The 19,048-nt window shown below is 41.0% G+C and overlaps 1 protein-coding gene across 2 annotated transcripts in view; it reads left to right on the forward strand.

Annotated features, from left to right (window-relative positions):
* The window catches only part of LOC133130530 (protein kinase C-binding protein NELL1-like), a 204,051-nt gene that overhangs the window by 148,282 nt on the left and 36,721 nt on the right, over nucleotides 1-19,048 (forward strand). For both annotated transcript variants that reach the window (XM_061245181.1, XM_061245182.1), the window contains exon 15: nucleotides 14,384-14,479. In XM_061245181.1, coding sequence (XP_061101165.1) covers nucleotides 14,384-14,479 — 96 coding nt within the window. The remainder of the gene's footprint in view (nucleotides 1-14,383; nucleotides 14,480-19,048) is intronic.

The raw sequence follows: 19,048 nt of genomic DNA on the forward strand, positions 1-19,048 counted from the left end.
TGCATTTGTCATTGCATTGACATGTTGAATTGTTTCTGCCATGCATTCTGTATGACAATGGGTTCAGCAGATGTAATTGATTCATAAGCAGTCACGTTGAGTTTTTTAATGAAAATCTTCCTCATTGATTGATTTTATGAAAAGTTATGAAAATTGGTGAATGCACCATGTTTTCTTCAATCAGTTGTTTAAAGACATTTGAGCAATTCAATAGCAAATCTGTTTGCATGAGTGCTTCTTGTATGAGGTCCATTCATTATTATTCTAAATTTGAAAAACATTCTGATGTTCTCATGAATGTGTCCTTGTTACGACCTGGTACTCACCGATGTTTCAATAACAAAGAGAGTTGATTACGGCGTAACATTCACTATCTCAAGCCCTTCAGAAAGAAGTAACCAGTACGCAGCGTTATAAAGAAGTAAGAGAATGTTTAATAATTACAACGCTAAACAGAGTCCTATACTGATAATATCCTTGTTAATTAAAGGTCCGTGATTCGGAAGTCTCACCGTCTAAGTTGTTCTACAACGTGGTGAAACTTCTCCAAAGTTTGGTCTCTTAAAGTCACAGACAACTTGTTGGTAATGGAGGACAAAGGGGCGTAGCTTCCAGTTGCATGTGAATTGATGTAGACACGCTCTTGACAGCGTGCAGCTCCTATATAGTCGCATTCTTCTTGGCATGTGTTGCTCTGCGACGACCGCCGTCATTCTTAGCAACAGCTGCATCTGGTCCGGTCTCCAACGTGACGAGATGCTGCATCCTCTTCGCCCAAGTGTGTCTCTCAGCAACGGAATGCATGCTCCCCTCCACCTGTATAGGGAAGCACAAAAACACAGCAGTACCCAGCCCAAAACAGCCAAAAAGCAACAGCATTATACATCCCAAAACACTGGGACGTAACAGTCCTGATTAAAGCATATTTGGTGTAACAGGCTGAAATCCTTCTGACAGAAATGCAGTGGTACTGCAATCAGTGCTGGATAGCTATGACACAAAGACAGTACCCACGTTATTAAAAACAAATAAATATGTATTCAGCGCTGTTCATTGTAATGGGGATTGTTGGCAAAAAAAACATTGTTCTGATACTATTCTCTGCTTGGCAAGACATTGAATCTTACAAACAAAATGATCACATCCTGACTTAAAATATATTGGATTATAGCCTTAATGCCTTGTAAGCCTTGGGCTCTATAGCCTTCAACACTGTCAACTGATTTTTCTGAAAGGATACTTATCTTAAGAATTGTTAAGACATTGGCACAAATGTCTGTGTTAACTTCAAGCATTACCAAAAATGTCACATTTTCCCAACTACAAAACTAATGTCCTGCCACAGCATGGGCAAACTGCTGTAAGTGTTATGTACAGAATTTTCAGAACAGTAATTTCAAGAGAAATGATTTGGATTTCACAGCTTGTTGTCCCTCAATGTTGTGAGGCGACTTTAAAGGGATTTAACTTTCCAGGGTTTTTATATTTCTATTTCAGTTTTTTGTATAGTGCTTTGATCAACCCAGACCTTTTTGTATGTGATAAATGGTATTTTTGATACCAAAGTCTGATAACCTACTGGCTTATATAGAAGTATTTTGGGGTTTTAGGGTACAAAGCATGGAACAAATAACTCCAAAATGTGTGCTGTGATATTAAGCCTCCAGGTGATGTACAGTACAAGTGTATAATACTTCATTATTCTTCAGAAAAAATAAAGTTTAATCTTATTCAGTACGAAATGTCCTATGACACGGACAGCGTGACCTCTGCACTCAAAGAAAGAAGTACCAGCACAATATAAAACTATTATATATGTTTTTAATTATGAATAAAGGCTATACAAGGATCTATTCATATGTACTGCCCCTGGAAACATAACATTGCAATACAAGCTGCTTTGAAGTTACTTGAACTGCTATTTTATTGCTTTAGACCATGAACCCTGGGTGTCCCTGTTCCAGACATTTTAAAGCCGGCTGGTCATCAGTAACATCTGTAAGTATCTAAAGCACTCTTAATTGCCCAGAAAAACTGTGTAAGACGACCAAAAACTTTCACAAAAACTATTTTAAAATACCAACAAGGTGAACCATCTCTTTTAAATATTCCACAGAGGCCATCTCTTGTGTAGGCTAAACACTCTCATAGAGCCAGCAGGCTCTGTCTTCCCTTAATTGCACTCATCAATGTTTCAAGCCAAGACGACATGTTATTACCCAATCTCCACTCACAAACTCTGCCCAGTGCTCCTGATTATCTGCCTTGTGACCGCCTGTGAGTTTCTCATCCACACCGATACCTGAAGCCCATTAATCTAGCGACACTCCCATAACCGCTGGACACTCTGCCCACCCTGTCTCCGACACTTCAGGTCTCCGTAAAGACCCCCCAGAACCGAACGTTCACTTTCTCACAACCACTGCAGCAGTGCAGGGTCATGGTGACCATGGGGAGGGCTTTCTGGGTAGGTGCCCAGATCAAACAGTCAAGGTTGCTGTGAAATGCAATAACCCCACTATGGGGGGTAAGTGTAATATAAACTCCATTACAGATTTATAAGGCTCAGGCCACTTAAAGCCAAAGCTCTAGTGTCTGTACTGGCTCATTAGTTCTCGAAGACTGTACTCATTTAATGTTTTTGGCAAAGGAGTGATTTTTTTTTATTTCTTTATCTGCAGAGAAATGGGCTTTAATTGGTGGCACTCCTCAGAACTCCTGCTGAAAGTGTTCCAGGCACAGTAGATATTTTTGTGAAAAGGAAACGCGCCATACTGCCTATGTCTTGTTGTTGGGATGAATTATGTTGGTGTTGCTTCCTTCAGACAGAGCCTCAAATTCTTTATTGATTAGTTAGAGATAAGTCATTCTTCTGCCTCTGCAATTTGTCATTTATTCATGTATTCAACATGTAAGGTTGGGGCAATTAATTTGACGGGAAAGTCATTCATCACGGGACTGATTGAATGAGCGATCAGGTTTTTACGGTTTGTAGAACATTACACATCAGACCATTCATTGAAATATTCCGCAAACTAATACAGCAAAGACTTTGGACTTATTTCACCTTTTAAACTTGTATGTGTACATGCGTGTGTGTGTTTGTGTGTAATCTGCTGAAGAGCTTCGTTTTTATGTTGTTTTTTTTTAATCCCACGGGAGAATTCTTTTGATTATCCCATGGCGTGCTTCCAACTGCATGACCCGTACCAGCAGGGAAAAAAAGAATCAGGATGGACTGATCAAACAGCCCCAGGATCATTTGAATCTCCTCTGCCTTCAACCAAAAGGCTGCTTTTCTCCCAGGAATATCCCGTTTGCTTAAACACACAGTACTCCTCTGGGATAGCCACTACCAGTAACCCCCCAGAGTCCCAAGATATTCGCTATTAGACACAAGCTGTTCATTAGCGAACAGAACTGAGACAAGCTGTTCATTAGTGCCCGGCACGCAGCGCAGGACACATTTAAAGCCACTTGTGCTTGGCGACGACCAGGAGTAGGCTGGCCATAAGCTTTTCGCAGCTGAACCAAAGAGGGTAGAAGATCGCTTAAGATTCTGGCAGTGCCTTTTCTTCTTAATGGCTTTGTTATTCTAATCCCTCCAGTGAAAACGGCTTGTGTTTTTTATGCTTGGTTTTTATTCTATTTTCCAGTCTTTTGATCGCTTATAAATAATGCAAACATAGATGAAACATTTTGTATCCTCTGGATCTCATTTTGTGGCCATCAGCTTCCGAACCATTTGAAGTGTTAACATTAATTCTATATTTCGGATTATAATTTGAATAATTGATGAGCTCGAATAAGAAAATGTTAGAAAAAAATAAAATGAGATAAAAACTGAACAAGAAATGTAAATGGTGTCCCAATTACAATGATAATTAATGAGGATACATTGAAGAACCAAGTGTATGGTATTTTAGCACCATAACTGAACTGAGATGAATGTGCCCGTATTAAATTATTGGCATGTCATTAGAACCTCTTAACTTGACATCTTGACTTTTCCATTGTACACTGCTGGACCATACACAAGCAGAAATGACACATTTGCTGCTAGCTAAAGGAAACATTTGCTGGATGTGTAATTACAACAAGACCAACAATAAGCAAGATGTGGCTTGCCAATGTACAGTGGCTGTATACAGTGTAATGGTTACTGTATGAGTTGCTCTCTGATTGCAAAAGTGCAAAAGATTTTCTCATTACAAAAGCAATTCTGTCATTTTTAATAAACACATTCTGTCAAGTCAAGCCTGCACTTCTACGATAGTCTGGTGTCTTATGACTTGAGCCACCCCTTCAAAGAACATGAAGTCATGATTGAACTTTACTACATTTCCCTAACTCAGTAAACTACAGGGCATACAATTTGTGACGGCTAAAATTGTATCCCCCGCAGAACTTATGATTTGAGTGTATGTTAGAACAGGCCTTATGACATTTCACTTGTGAAGTTGTAAACAAAACTGTTTTCACACTGATACTGTAACAGAAAAAAAGGAATTAACTGAAAAAAAAAACAAATTCTTAAAGGTTGCTCAGCATACCCGCTTTGGCCGTGTATTTTTATCCACTTTCATGTGGAGCCCAGCAAGGCGCAAATGGAGAAATTACATTTAAATAAGTTTGTGACAGGAATATTGAAGGATAATAATAGGCAATTTCTTATTTAGCTGATGTTTTTCTCCAAAGCAACTTCAAAGTCTTTGGACTAAGCAGGGGACAGTCCTCCCTGGAGCAATGGGATTAAGGGCCTTGCTCAACAGCTGTCCGCATCTTATTGTGGCTACACTGGGGCTTGAACTACCAACCTTCCAGGTCCCAGTCATGTACCTTAGCCGCTAGGCTACAGCGTGCCCCGGGTAATGCATCCTTTAACCCAGCCCCGTTCTCTGGTGAAAGAGCCTCCTACTCTGTTCGTCTCCTGTCCTTGGTCAGTCCGTCAGTACTCACCACTCTGGTTGAAATCAGAGACTAATTTTAAGCACTGCCGGGCTGCCAACTTCCTGCCCACACACCTCTGACCAGACAGGTGTATCAGTCTTAACATGCAGGCACATTCACTTGTGCAGCCCAGTATTGGAGAACTGCGTTCCTCACAAAGCGTGAGACGTGACGCACTCAAGTAAGCCCTCTTCAGAGTAGGCTGGGGAGGTGGAGCTCAGCCGTGTGGAACACATCCTTTTTCTCATGTGTTTAATTGAATTCCAGCAACAGGCATGCTCATATTTAACCGATCCCCGCCAAGATTGATGCCTAGATATTTGTTTAATGGAGAGCCGTTTTGGTTCCCCGTTCAGTCCTATCTCGAAAAAAGGTCCAAATTGAGTCATGCTTCATTTCTGTCCAGATTTGTTTCCGGTACCCACTTATATGGCAGGCCGCCCAAAAAACCAATCTCAGAACCGTCAGCAGAGAGTAATACAATGCTACCCACCTCCATGCTAATGGCGTGAGCAGAGAAATGGGGCCGTTGTTTTTACCTTATTCATTAGGAGAGCTTGCATTCAGTGCTGACTCACCTTTGGCTGCTTAGATTTATCCTTTGTTTCGCTCCTCTGCCCCTTTACTTTAGCCAATAAGGACAACAAAGCCCCAGAATAAGTCAGTGCTGAACTGAAGTTTCTGTTATTGTACCCGCAGTATACAGTGCCTAATATTCTGGCTCTCTTCCTTAGCGCCTCAGTTGGGAAAAGGGGCTCGCTGTGAGTTTAGGCAAGGCCCTTTTGATTCTGCTGGTTTGGACCTCAGCTATGTTGCGTGATGAAGACTGTCACAGATTTTGGCCATTTGGATAGGGTCTGGGTATGGTGACTTTGTCTGCTTGGGATTCTCTACCACTAGGGGGCAGCCTGTATCCTAGCGGCTAAGGTACATGAATGGCACCTGGAATGTTGGTGGTTCAAGCCCCGGTGTAGCCACAGTAAGATCTGTACAGGTGCTGGGCCCTTGAGCAAGACCCTTAACACCATATAGCTCCAGGGGATTGTCCCCCGCTCAGTCTAATCAACTGTAAGTCGCTTTGGATAAAATAGCTAAATGTCTAATGTAATATAATGTAACTTCATTTGTTCATCCTAAGAAAAGGCTGGATTCTCACGTGGTTCCTGGCCTGTTCTGCATGCTGCATGCAGTGAGAGAGAAGTGTGTCCTGAAGTCAGTGCAAACTACTGTTACTGTTCTACTGCAGTGTGAAAAAAAAGAACTGGCTCAAGGCACGTCTGTTGGTTGATTCTGCTGCTGTGCTCTTTGTGCAGGGTGTGGGTAGCACCCAGATAACTTGAGGTATTATCTGCTCTAAACTGAGGAAGGCAAAACGGAGGGTGGTGCTTCAGCCTAAAGCCTGATTTATACTCGTCGTACGACTCTTGTGCCAAGTGTCGTATGACAAAAATGACGCATTTGTAACAGAAAAAAGGGTTGTATGACAGTTTTTCTCAGTGTCGCTCACCTGTAGAATTTTGTTATGCTGCAGGCACTGTCACACTTTGTTAATTGGACAAACACAGCGTTAATTGGATCGCAAGATGGAAAGCTGAAATTCATTGTCATGGATAGGCACTGCCGTCTTTTCCAGAACGTAAACATCAGCTGTTTGGAATCTTGTTACCATAGAGACAACAGAACCGTCATCGCAGACCTTGCCGAAGTATAAATGCGAAGTGTTGTGCGGCACTTTCATTTTCGTCATATGACACTCGCAAGGGTCGTACGAGGAGTATAAATCAGACTTACGCCACTTAAACGAGGTGAGGTGAAGTACTGCATTAGGATTTGTTTGCTGCTCTTGCATGTGTTGATTGGCTAGAATTGGGCTGTGAATTTAGCACCTTTGCTTTGTTCTGTAATTCTCCTCTAATGTTTGGTTGAGAGTGTAATGACTGAACAGGCTGAACAGGACTCAGCGATTGTCAGAAGCTACATGCAGAGCTAATGAGAAGAGGTTCAGAGAACAGCGTGGTGTCCCTTCCCCCTTTCATTACCACTGAATGTGCATACACTTACTGAGCATTGTATTAGGAACACATGTACACCTTCTGATTCATGTGAATATCTAATCAGCCAATCATGTGGCAGCAGTGCAATGCATAAAATCATGCAGATACGGATCAGGAGCTTCAGTTAATGTTCACGTCAACCATCAGAAAAATGTGATCTCAGTGACTTTGACCATGGAATAATTTTTGGTGCCAGACAGGGTTGTTTCAGTATCTCAGAAACTGCTGATCTCCAGGGATTTTCAAGCACACTTGTCTCTAGAGTTTGCAAAGAATGGTGCGAAAAACAAAAAAGAGAAGCAGTTCTGTGAGCAGAAAGGCCTTGTTAATGAGAGAAGTCAGAGGAGAATGGCCAGACTGGTCAGAGCTGACAGGAAGGTGACCGTAACGCGAATATCCACACATTACAACAGTGGTATGCAGAAGAGCATCTCTGATCACCTAAGTGAAGAGGCTAAAAGCTCACTGAGTGTATGTATCCGGGCAGCATGTAGCCTAGTGGCTTAGGTACATGACTGGGACCCAGAAGGTTGGTGGTTCAAGCCCCGGTGTAGCCATGATAAGATCTGCACAGCTGCTGGCTCCTTGGGCAAGCCCCTTTACCCCACATTGCTCCAGTGGGCATTGTCCCCTGCTTAATCTAGTCAACTGTATGTTGCTTTGGATAAAAGCGTCAGCTAAATAACAGAGTGTTTAGTATCCCTGAGACACGATACGCAGATCCATAAACTGTTGATAAGCTTCATAACAGTAATTGCTTGCATGCTGAAATGGTGTGTCCCATGTTTCCCTTGCTGACTTGTGTGTCAAACCCTGGTAATTGAATTTGTGTAATACCCTTTTAATTTGCATTGCCTATAAATAAATGTAAAAACATATGAATATTTAATTCTGAATGTTTTCCTTGATGTTTTTTTTATTTCTATGCATTCACAGTGCTGCATATTTTTACTGCCCTCTGCAAGAGTATTCAATCCTAGAATATATCGCACACATATACACTTAGTGTGCTCTTTATTAGGTATTTATTGTACTTATTTTTTAGAATTATTATTCCTTTACTGCTGTAGCCTATCCAATTTGATGCGTTGTGTGTTCAGAGATGCTCTTCTGCATACCACTGTTGTAATGTGTGGTTATTTGCATTACTGTCACCTTCCTGTCAGCTTTGACCAGTCTGGCCCTTCTCCTCTGACCTCTCTCATTAACAACTGCGTTTCTGCCCGCAGAACTGTTGCTCACTGGATCTTTTTTGTTTCTAGCACATTTGTCTGCAACTCTAGGGACTGTTGTGCATGAAAATTCTGAGATACTCAAACCAGCCTGTCTGATGCCAACAATCATTCCACAGTGAAAGTCACTTGGATCACTTTTGGTCCCTATTCTGACATTTGGTCTGAAAAACAGATGAACCTATTGACCATGCCTGCATTTATTTGCTGCCACGATTGGCTGATTAAGTATTTGCATTAACAAGCTGGTGTACAGATCTACCTAATAATGTCACTGAGTGTATAGTGCCTGCAATTGGGGATTAGACCTACTGTAGTTCAACGTGAGGCTGAAAGTGTAAACTTCCCATGGGGAAGAATCTTCACTGATATGTATTTATAATGTATGGTAAGGATATTTATTTAGCAAACCAGGGTTCAAACCTTGCCTATCATACATGTGTCCATACTGTCATGACTGTACATATTAAGAACATACAGTATCTAAAGTACTGTGTTTACCCATACAATACAGTATATCTTATTTATACATTCATTGACTATGGGAACATGTTGACCATATGCACCATTTACACTTTCATGTATTACACTTTGTATTAAATATCACATGCATTATCATTTAGGGTACCATATATCCTGTAGTACAAATTCCCATTACTGATACCCTCCAAACTTCCCTCCCATTTCACACTCTAACACATCCGTGGAATGTCACTCTGCAAACTTGTACAGTGTTTATGTAGCAAACATACTGAAACATGTCAGGCATAGTACACAACATATATAATATGCATTTGCGTTTATTGTATGATATAAGCCTGTTTTCTGGCTGGAAGTAACACGTCCGTGGAATAGCGTTTCTTTTGTTAGATTTTTGTCTCTGTAAATCGTCTTGTTTCTCACAGCATATTCTTTCCTCATTTCCAATTCAGTGTTTTCATGATGGGCAAACATGTAACATTTCTTATTTATGTATTTCTCCATCAGCCTCTGCTCTCCCAAGGTCGTGCAGTTAAATTGTGGTAAATTGCATAATTGACGTGTATGCAGATCTGAGAGGAAGTCAAGGTTGTTCAGCGCTGATTTCATACATAATACAGCGCATTTGGGTTTCGGGGCTGCCTCGGTGCAGCAATCAGCAATATCCATCTTTTGAGAGGAGCGAGAGAGGAGCGAGAGAGGAGCTGCATTTAGAGGGGAAAATTTCACAGCAGCTGGAAGATTTCCTGACCAGCTTTCATGTATCTCAGTATTTTAATGTTAAACTGCCCTGTACCTCTTATTAGGCTTACTGCCAGTCAGGCTTAAGAGTTGCACAGATCAATACTGCAATATTACAAATTCCCTTATTTAAGCCTGTTTATTTACCAGCTTTAATTGACTTTTTTTTTTTTTTTTTCGCACATTGATTTACTGTACTTGTAAGACTATAAGGAGGCAGATCTTCTTTGTGCCAATGGTGGTTATGTGTTTTGTTTCTCTAAAACACAAGTTCTGTGATCACTAAAATCGGACAAATTAATAAAAAAAATAAAAAAAAATAAAATAAAATAAAAACCTGGACTGGATCCAGGCATTTATGTTGAGAAGTTTTAAGACAGGTTTGAAAACGTGCCTTGAAAATGTGTGTACTCAGATTTAATCTTGTTATGTACACATGGGTTAGAACTGCCAATTTGCTGAAAAGATTATTTTCAGTGTTTGATGCGTTCAGTCAAGCATACATTTAAGATTCACTCCATCAACATGTTATATAAATGCCATTAAGCTGTACTTAAATATAGCCCAGTCCCAAATCACAACATGGCAGATTTGTGTTTGAATCATAATTTGAGTTTAAAGATAAGAATTTTCTTGTCTTGTAATGTGCTTACTTTTGAAAGCTCTTTACTTTAAATTGGTACAGGCACTTTGAAGGATAACCATTTTATTTTCAATTGCCGTGTGATGTTCTTTTATGAAATAGTGTACAAAAACAATCATAGTCTTTTCAGATTTCATTTAATAGAGCTTAAGGCAGCAGGACTGCATGTTATGCGGTTATATTTTCTGTTGAACAGTAATATGTAACTCTCTGTGTCATTGAATGGTGTGAAGGGATAAAAGCATTTAAAGCATTCTGATTTGAAGGATTGTATTTTGTGTGTGTGTGTCTGCATGTATGTTTAGGTTTGCGTGTATGCGAGTGTGCATGCGTGCGCGTGTTCGTGTAAATCTCAATAAACAGCATAATGACCTTGAAACACAAATTCTGTCTGTTTTGTTTAGAAAAAAAAAATCCAGGCACAACAGTCCCATCTTGGCACGTCTAGAGTGAGAGTCCCCTCTTAGTAACATACACCTGTGTGTACGCGTGTGTGTGCGTGCGTGTTGTGTGTGCGTCAACTGCACATATTACAACAGCTGGGATGATGCAGCGTGTGCAATTTATTTTCATGACACCAGGTCTCCTGCTGCCTTTCCTGAAACTGTAAATAAGCCCCTGTCCACATTCAATTTGTGGCATATTCAGCCTTTTTCAGAGGCATTGCTGTCTTATGTAAAAATCAGATAGTAATAAAGAAACACATCGTAAAGGGAAAAGGGCATGACAAATTATTGCAGTGATTCATTATTTGTTCCACCACAGGTGCCCTTGGACAGGCGTACGCAACATAATTGTTCATAACTGTCATTATACAGCATAATGGTGTACAGGTTTAGCTGGATACTGTATTGTATTTGCCAAAGTAGTTGAAAAATATTGTCATGCTCATATACTGTACAACTGATTTTGGGGGGACAGGATTTGAATTTGAAAGACTGAACTATTTTTGTAATTTGCCTTATATGTTTGGTCTGTTAACCAGAAACACTATTCAAGTGCTTGTTGTAGATCATCTTTAAACGTGTTTAATCTTGATTAATTGATACAAATTACATTTCCATTTGTGCTGCTGTGACAATTAAAAATCAGAGTGTGCAGTGGAATTGGAAACGAACTTGCTAATTATCAACGACTCTTAAGTACTTAGCAGCCCCCAAATAGGTTTTTAAAGAATTTCTAATTTAATTCAATTCCGGTATTGTTGTGGGGGAGTTGAACGTGCTTCAGTTAAGGCATAACTGTATGGTAAGCGTGTAGAAAATGATGTTGAACTAAACCCAGTTCTACTTTTGTCTGTATCTTCTTTATTTTGTCTTTGTGTTGCTCACTACAGTAGTCCTGAACCTCACTGGGAATGTTAAATGTGAGAAATAAAAGTGAAAATCCACTGACAGCTGTGTCCTCTGGCAGCAGTGGTGATGCGTCTCATAGCTACTTAAGCATGCAGGATGGAATAAGGACATTACCCAAATGGTGTTCTGATGGCATACATTATCGCTTATGACAGTATTTATAATAATATGCTCATTTTCTATCTTTAATTTGCAATAACCTCCACATCATAACATTAAGTCGGTTTGGTTTCTGGATCCTTACCCCATGTCGTATATTTTAATTATGGTTATTTGGACAATTATAATGTTTTAATGCAATGACTGAAATTCCTTAATGAATCCGGTAATGGAATGCCATTTTTGTTATCGAGACTTTATCAAGCTTTTCTTGTGTGTCACGCTTGGACGCTCTGTCACGTAAAACACCGCCTTTATCAATGACCCGCGAGCACTTCCGACAGTATCGCAATGCAAAAACCAATCTCGGCTTCTAATTTAAGTCTTAATTATGATTCACAAAAGCACAGCGAAGCAGCAACCGGCTGCATTAAGCAGCGAAGTGCCTTTAACGCCGGGTCACGGAATGATATTGATCTATTATTAATAGATATGAGCACCGGTCTCGCCGCTCCCCCCGGTTGTGAGTCTGCGGCGTGATGGAGGGGAGGCGGCTGGGTTCAGACTCTAATACTGAGGAAGTCCTGTCGCATTTCATCCAAACGTAATCCCCGTCCTCAGAACACTGATCCTCCTGCACCCGCCCCTGCTCCGTGCACAAACCGTGGGCTCATTCCAATCCCTTATTTTTCCTCCTCTCTTTTTCTATTTCTTCTTCTTCTTCTCTCTACTCCTCGCGCCACCCATCGGGAGAGGCTAGGAAAAGTGGCAAGGAAAATAATTTAGCGTGGTGGAAATCGCTCCTTCAAACGTCAGTTCGGAGCCACGTCACTTACAGAGCCGGATCAGCAGGTCGGCTTTCCGGAAAAATACTGATGTTTTCTTGCTGAAAGGAAATGTCTACTAATTTCTAATTCTACCTTCTAGAAGGAAAATTTAAGGGATTGGAATGTCCTTCAAGATGGTGGCCCTCGATTGATTTCAGGGTCAGGAGCAAGGAAAGGGGGAAAAAAAAAAGGTGGAGAAAAATAAGCGATTTGGATGAGCCCCGTGAACGTCCGGCTACCGCTGACTTTCCTGCTCCCAGGAACTGGCAGGATAAGTGTAAACCATCCCCCACCACCCCCCAACCGCACAAGGCCAGAGTGGAAGATCCTCACTTAACTGATGCCATTAGTGTGACAAGCTCCAATTTGTGCCACGCTGATGAAATTAAAATGATCATTATAGGAATGGTATAAATTGAGTCAGTGTGACTGTAATTAATTTTAAAGAGTGCGTGCTATTAGCGCAGAACCAAATCAGCCTCCTAAATAGGGCCTGATAGAAGTTTTCAAAAGAGGGGAACCAGTCAAATTAAAGGCAGTAATGGCTTTTGGCACCGCCAATTTCTCGGTTTATTTCTACAGTCATAGGATTATTATCCCTTTTGAAGGCCGCAAAAGAATAATATTGGGAAATTCTGCTGGGGGAGCGCTTAAAGCTGTGCCTGGGATGTAGTCTAGAAATGCAAAAAAAAAGTTCTTTCATCAAGCTGTCCTGTGTCCTTTTTTACAAAGCCTTGTTCAGTTGAAAGTTGAAAGTTGAAATCTCTTTCTCTCTCTCGTCCATCCTTATCCTGCCTTTGCTTGGTTCCTCATTTTTGTGTTGGGAATTCACACTTGGCCACATCACACTTTGTTCTCCACCTGCAAGGGGTTTAAAATACGAATACAATACATATAGTCAGAGGTAGAACAGTGGAAAGGTTTTTTCTTCATGGTTTATTTTTTATTTTTGTGACAAAACAGGAAGCTAGCAATCGTTCTGCAAAAAAAAAATACTTAAGACTATAATTGTAAGGCTAAAGGCTATTCTTTTTTTTTCCCCCCGCTTGAAAGTGTTGAAATCCTTTTAAAATGACATCTCCCTACACTTTCACAAATGCCTCAATAAAAGGTACAGTTTCTATGCAATTTTATTATAAAACCTGTCATGGAAAATGGCAATGTGCTCAGTTTATGCAATTGAAATGTGAATGCAAGTTTCATATTGGTGTTCATTTTAGCCAGTCCTATTCCTAAGATCAGTTAGCCAGGGTGATGACTGATGCGCATGTTTCCGCCTGAACATGTTCAGCCAATCCCCTCTTCTTTTCATTCTCCAGTCCGTCAAATCAGCTGCAGTCAATGCACCCTAAAATTAAACTTCATAGTTTTCATCTGCTAACATGGTTTCGCAACATTTTAGTAATGGAATGTCATTGAGTTTAATTTTCTCAGTACGTCATGTTGTCAAAATAACTTGTAAAATCGGCATGCAGGTAATGAAAGAATTTGTCAGACACAAAATCTGAGGTATTTTTATATATAATAATTTCTGTAGGTGACAGGTATTGAACATAATGCATTTTACCTTAACTGACCAAATTAAACTTACCTCTGCTTTTAGAGGTTTTTGTATTACGTCTTTAGTATTACGGATTTTTTGTTTTCATGACATATTTCTTATATATTTTTAAAATAAGTTGAGTGCCTTATCGGGATACAAAATAACCTGGACAGAATCTGCAATAATGCTCCTTAACTCAGGAATAAGTAAAAATGTCCTGCTCTCACATGTAGTTAAAGACTTAATACATTGGTGTTCATATCCATCCCTCATTTGCCTTGAACAATTTTCGAAAACATTTTTAAACAAATGGAACAAACATCGATATGAATGACTCGATATATAGTTACAGTATATATAATGAGACTTTTTTAACCAAACTCACCATTGAATGCATTTTGTATTGTATTTGGTACTGGCTACAGTAGATTAACTCCCTTCCTCTGTTTGATCCTCCAGCGTTCTGTGAGGAGGGCTGTCGCAATGGAGGAACCTGCATATCTCCCAATACCTGCCTGTGTCCGTCCGGGTTCACTGGACGCCACTGTGAGAAAGGTACGACTCCGGTTCAGCACAGCCTTGCAGTAAGTGAGGATCTTCTTTAGGATTCATACACATTCCCACAATCCTACGTGAGACGACCTTGAGACTTCTTCCTTACTCTGGTTTATTCACCTTCAGCCAATCCCCAACACCTCCCGTTTTTCTTCCTTCAGAGCGGGGCGTTCTCGATAACGAGTTGATTTATTAATCCGCTGAGGTGGCAGAGAGGTCGTTAGGGTGGCATAATTGTGCTCCCTTGTCAATATCCCCCCAAGGCATGCTGGGATGGCTGCTGAAACGGATTAGTATCGCTGGAGGATAACAGGAGGCAGCCTGTTTAGAGCTCTCTTCCTCCTTAATAAGCATGCGACACATTCATTCCTCCCGCTGCGTCTATTTCATTATTTTTTTTTAAAAGGCCCAACTGAGAAAGTCCCCCATCCCCGTCTGGATGTCTGAGCTCAGAGAAACCCTGTCAGAACGGGACTGAGTGCCTTCGCCCTGTCTTCACGGTTTCACGAGCGATTTCCAGGCGTAAGTCGTCAACCGTGCAGTCAGAGTACCGCGGTGCCCTTGCGGTCACGTGGGAGACCAACTGACGTTAGGTTTGTGCCTCCTCAGCAGTTGTGCCGAAACACCCGTGAAACTGTCTGACCCTGGAGCTACAGAGGTGTTGATAGTTTGTTTCCGTTTTTTTCACTTTAGCCTGTAAATAAATATTAAATACACCCAGTGTGATCATTACATTACAGTAATGATCTAAAGGAGACCAGATAGCCCTTCAGGATTTCCTCAAACTCGTTCTGTCAGGCTAAAATAAACTGTTTGCCCTCTCCAGAAACCCAGTACAAGTGAACAAGCAAAGGTTTTGCTTCGCATTTACATGAGATATCATCAACTTGTGTCCCTGTTCATTATTTCACAGATATACTACCGGTCAAAAGTTTTAGAACACCCCAATTTTTCCAGTTTTTTATTGAAAATTATGCAGTTTAATGTCTCATTGTACTCTGAAATGAAAGCATAGAACAAATAAACAATTGAGGTTAAAAAATAAATCATGGAATCAATTTATAAACCAAAATGTATTCTAAACTTTTGACTCATCAAAGTAGCCACCTTTGGCAGATATAACAGCTGAACACACTTGTGGCATTCTTTCTACAATGTAAATCAAATATTCTGCAGAAAGTTCTTCCCAACTCTGTTGCAGAAGTTCCCATGAATGTGTGGCACTTGTAGGTTGCTTTGCTTTCACTCTTCTGTGCAGTTCATCCCAAACCAGCTCCATGGGGTTTAAGTCTGGAGAACATGGCCACTCCATGTTTTCAAGCTTACCATCTTGTTCTTTTTTCCTGAGGTAGTTCTGGCATAGCTTGGACGTATGTTTTGGGTCATTATCTTGCTGAACCCCTGACCAACTAGGCGCATACCAGAGGGTACTGCATGGCGCTGCAGAATGCTGTGGTAGCTGTTTTGGTTCAGGGTGCCTCTCACTCTGTACAAGTCACCGACCCTGGATCCAGAAAAACAGCCCCAGACCATCACGCTTCCTCCTCCATGTTTGACAGTTGATGCCACACACTGAGGAACCATCCTTTCGCCTACTCGACGGCCTGATGGTCTGTCTCTCTTCCATTGTCACCATTTTTATAGTAACACACTACTTTCTGCAGTACAATACTGTTCAAATGATGCCCACAAGGGTATGGTACCATAGTGTGTTCCAACACTACTTTTATGCAGACAGAGGGGGTTGTAAGTAATCAAGAAACGTTGGAACACCTGTAGGAATTGATAGCACCAACTTTCAAGGCTTGATCAACCTCCATTGCTGCAGAACAGCTTTAAGTTGTTAACCCATTTCTTGTTCCCTGAAAAAGGCCTTTTTGTATAATTCTGAAATGTAAGGTTACCCAAAACTGAAAAATAATATACCTTTTTTTTTTTTTTAACCTCTAGCAGTTCACTACTTACCTTTGTACCATTTCAAGCTATTCATTGGACTTGAACGGCTTGAATTTCAATAAAAAACTGGAAAAATTGGGGTGTTCTAAAACTTTTGACCGGTAGTGTATGTCAAGCATCACTTTATAATGGCTCAGATTTCAATTTTGTGTTCTTTGACCTTCAGTGTATGGCTCCACACCCAGCTTTTATGCGACTCTTTGACATGAGGTGTTTCACGTTGAGCTCGGTGCCATCTAGCGAGGCAGCAGCACATTTTTATTGCATCCAACTCTGCTTCCAGCACGCATTGCATTACAGGGCCTCATCCGGTTTAGTATCAGCACTTATTGTAACGGCATTTTCTGGAAAGGTTTTAGTTGTCATGGAAACTCATTTGAAATAAAACCTTGAGTGATTGGTCAATTGTTACAGTTTTCTTTTCTATTTTTTTTTATCCCGAATTTTAAACCTCAATGGTGCCCTATTGTTTCTGAGAATGTACTGTACTTTACCGGTGGTGGCTTGAGTCCCCTCCAAAAATATTGGAACAGCAAGGCCAAATTCTTCCTTTTTGCAATACACTGAAAAAATTTGGGCAGACATTCAGAATTTCAGCTTTTGTTTCATAGTATTTACACCTTGTTAAACTACTTAGAACATAGAACCTTTGGTATCAGACCACCCAATTCTCAGATGAGCAAAAGTAAATAATATTTGGTTGCATGTTGCTTGCTTGCAATAACTGCATCAAGCCTGCAACCTATTGATATTACCAAACCGTTGCATTCTTCTTTTGTTATGCTTTCCCAGACTATTACTGCAGCCTCTTTCAGTTGTTGTTTGTTGGGGGTTTTTGCTTCAATCACCTCTTCAGGAGGTGAAATGCATGCTGGTGATTGACTTGTCCAGTCTAAGACCTTACACTTTCTCCCTAATGAAGTCCTTTGTTGTGTTGGCAGTGTGTTTTGGGTCGTTGCATTACATTGATGAAATTCCTCCCAATTAGTTTGGATGCATTTCTCTGTAAGTTGGCAGACAGAATGTTTTTGTAGACTTCTGCATGCATCCTGCTGCTACCATCATGAGTTACATCATCAATAAAGACTAGTGAGCCCACTCCAGAAGCAGCCATGGAAGCCGATATGTTTTGGATCATGAGCAGATCCCTTCTTTCTCCACACTTTGGCCTTTCTCCATCACTTTGGTAGAGGTTAATCTTGGTCTCATCAGTGCATAAAGCTTTGTTCCAGAAATGTTGTGGCTCTGTACGTCTTTGCAAATTGTAATCTCGCCTTCCGATTCTTACTACTGATGAGTGGTTTACATCTTGCTACTGGCTTCTTTGAACGGTTGGTTGAGATACCTTCACCCCTGCCCTGTGCAGATTGTTTGTGATGTCACTGACTGATGTTTTGGGGGTTTTCTTCACAGCTCCCGCAATGTTTCTGTCAACTGCTGTTGTTTTCCTTGGTCAGCCTCAGCAATTTTGGCCTCAGCAATTTCTTTATTTTTCTGGACATTTCAGGTTGTTGTACAAGCTATCCTCAATGCTTGTGCAATGGCTCTGATCAATTTCCCCTCTTTTCTAAGCTTCAAAATGGCTTGCTCTTCTCAAGACAGCGCTCTGATCTTCATGTTGGTGTATGTCTTCTAACACAAATGTCTCCACAGCAAAACCCAAGGGAAAACCAAGAGTAGACATTCAGGGCTATTTATTCTTTAACCAATCAATCGAACAGGACAACGAGAAACATCTGTCAGTCACAATACTTTTGCTCACCAAAAAAAATACTTTTGGTGAGGACTGTATATTACTGTGATAGTATGGTATGGTAGCTGCAATTTTCATTTGTCCATTGTATGAATCATGTCTATTATGCCAATTTCAGGTTCTGATAACCCGGCAAGCTTAAAAACTTATGTACCGCCCTAGGAATCCAGCAAACTTGTGGGGACTGTAGGGAGTGTATTAGGAGACGAATGTTAAAAATAGGCATCGCTTGGAATCTGAATGCTGCAAAATAAAGGTTTGCTCTGCGCTACACAAGAAGCCGTTCTGCTTCCTACATTGGACAGCAATGTCTCATGTAGTATTTTGTGCGCGAGAGGCTGCAGGCAAGCAATTACCAGCCCGACTGCCACAGCTGGCCCTCGCTGTCCCTTTCCTTCAGTGACTTGGCCTCTTTCTCAGGTGTATCGCTCAGCGTCGGGCTCCAAGCCCGTCACCAGAGCCCCTGCTCCCCTCCTGCTCCCGTCCCCTGCAGGCACTGCTATTCCCAGCACTGCCTCTGTTCTCCACCGAAAATGCTTTGTAATCACTAAACGCACACACACACACACACACACACACACACACACACACGCACACACACACACACTCACCGATGTCTCCGCTCTAATCTCATTAGAGGCCTTATTATGCATTTGTGCGTGCAAGCGCCTGTTATTTCCTAACTAAAGACGATAGGGAGAAATGTCAGATTGTGTTTTAGCACGACTGTCGACTGATTTAATGTGACTACTGTATTGTATGTCCCTGGCCTATGGTGAGATACTGCAGGCAGTGCCTCTGTTCTCTGCTGATCGGAGAAAGTCGTATATAAAAAAATGACAGTTGGGAAGAGAGGGAGA

This window comes from Conger conger, chromosome 6 (assembly GCF_963514075.1).
Source record: "Conger conger chromosome 6, fConCon1.1, whole genome shotgun sequence".
Lineage (NCBI taxonomy): Eukaryota > Metazoa > Chordata > Actinopteri > Anguilliformes > Congridae > Conger > Conger conger.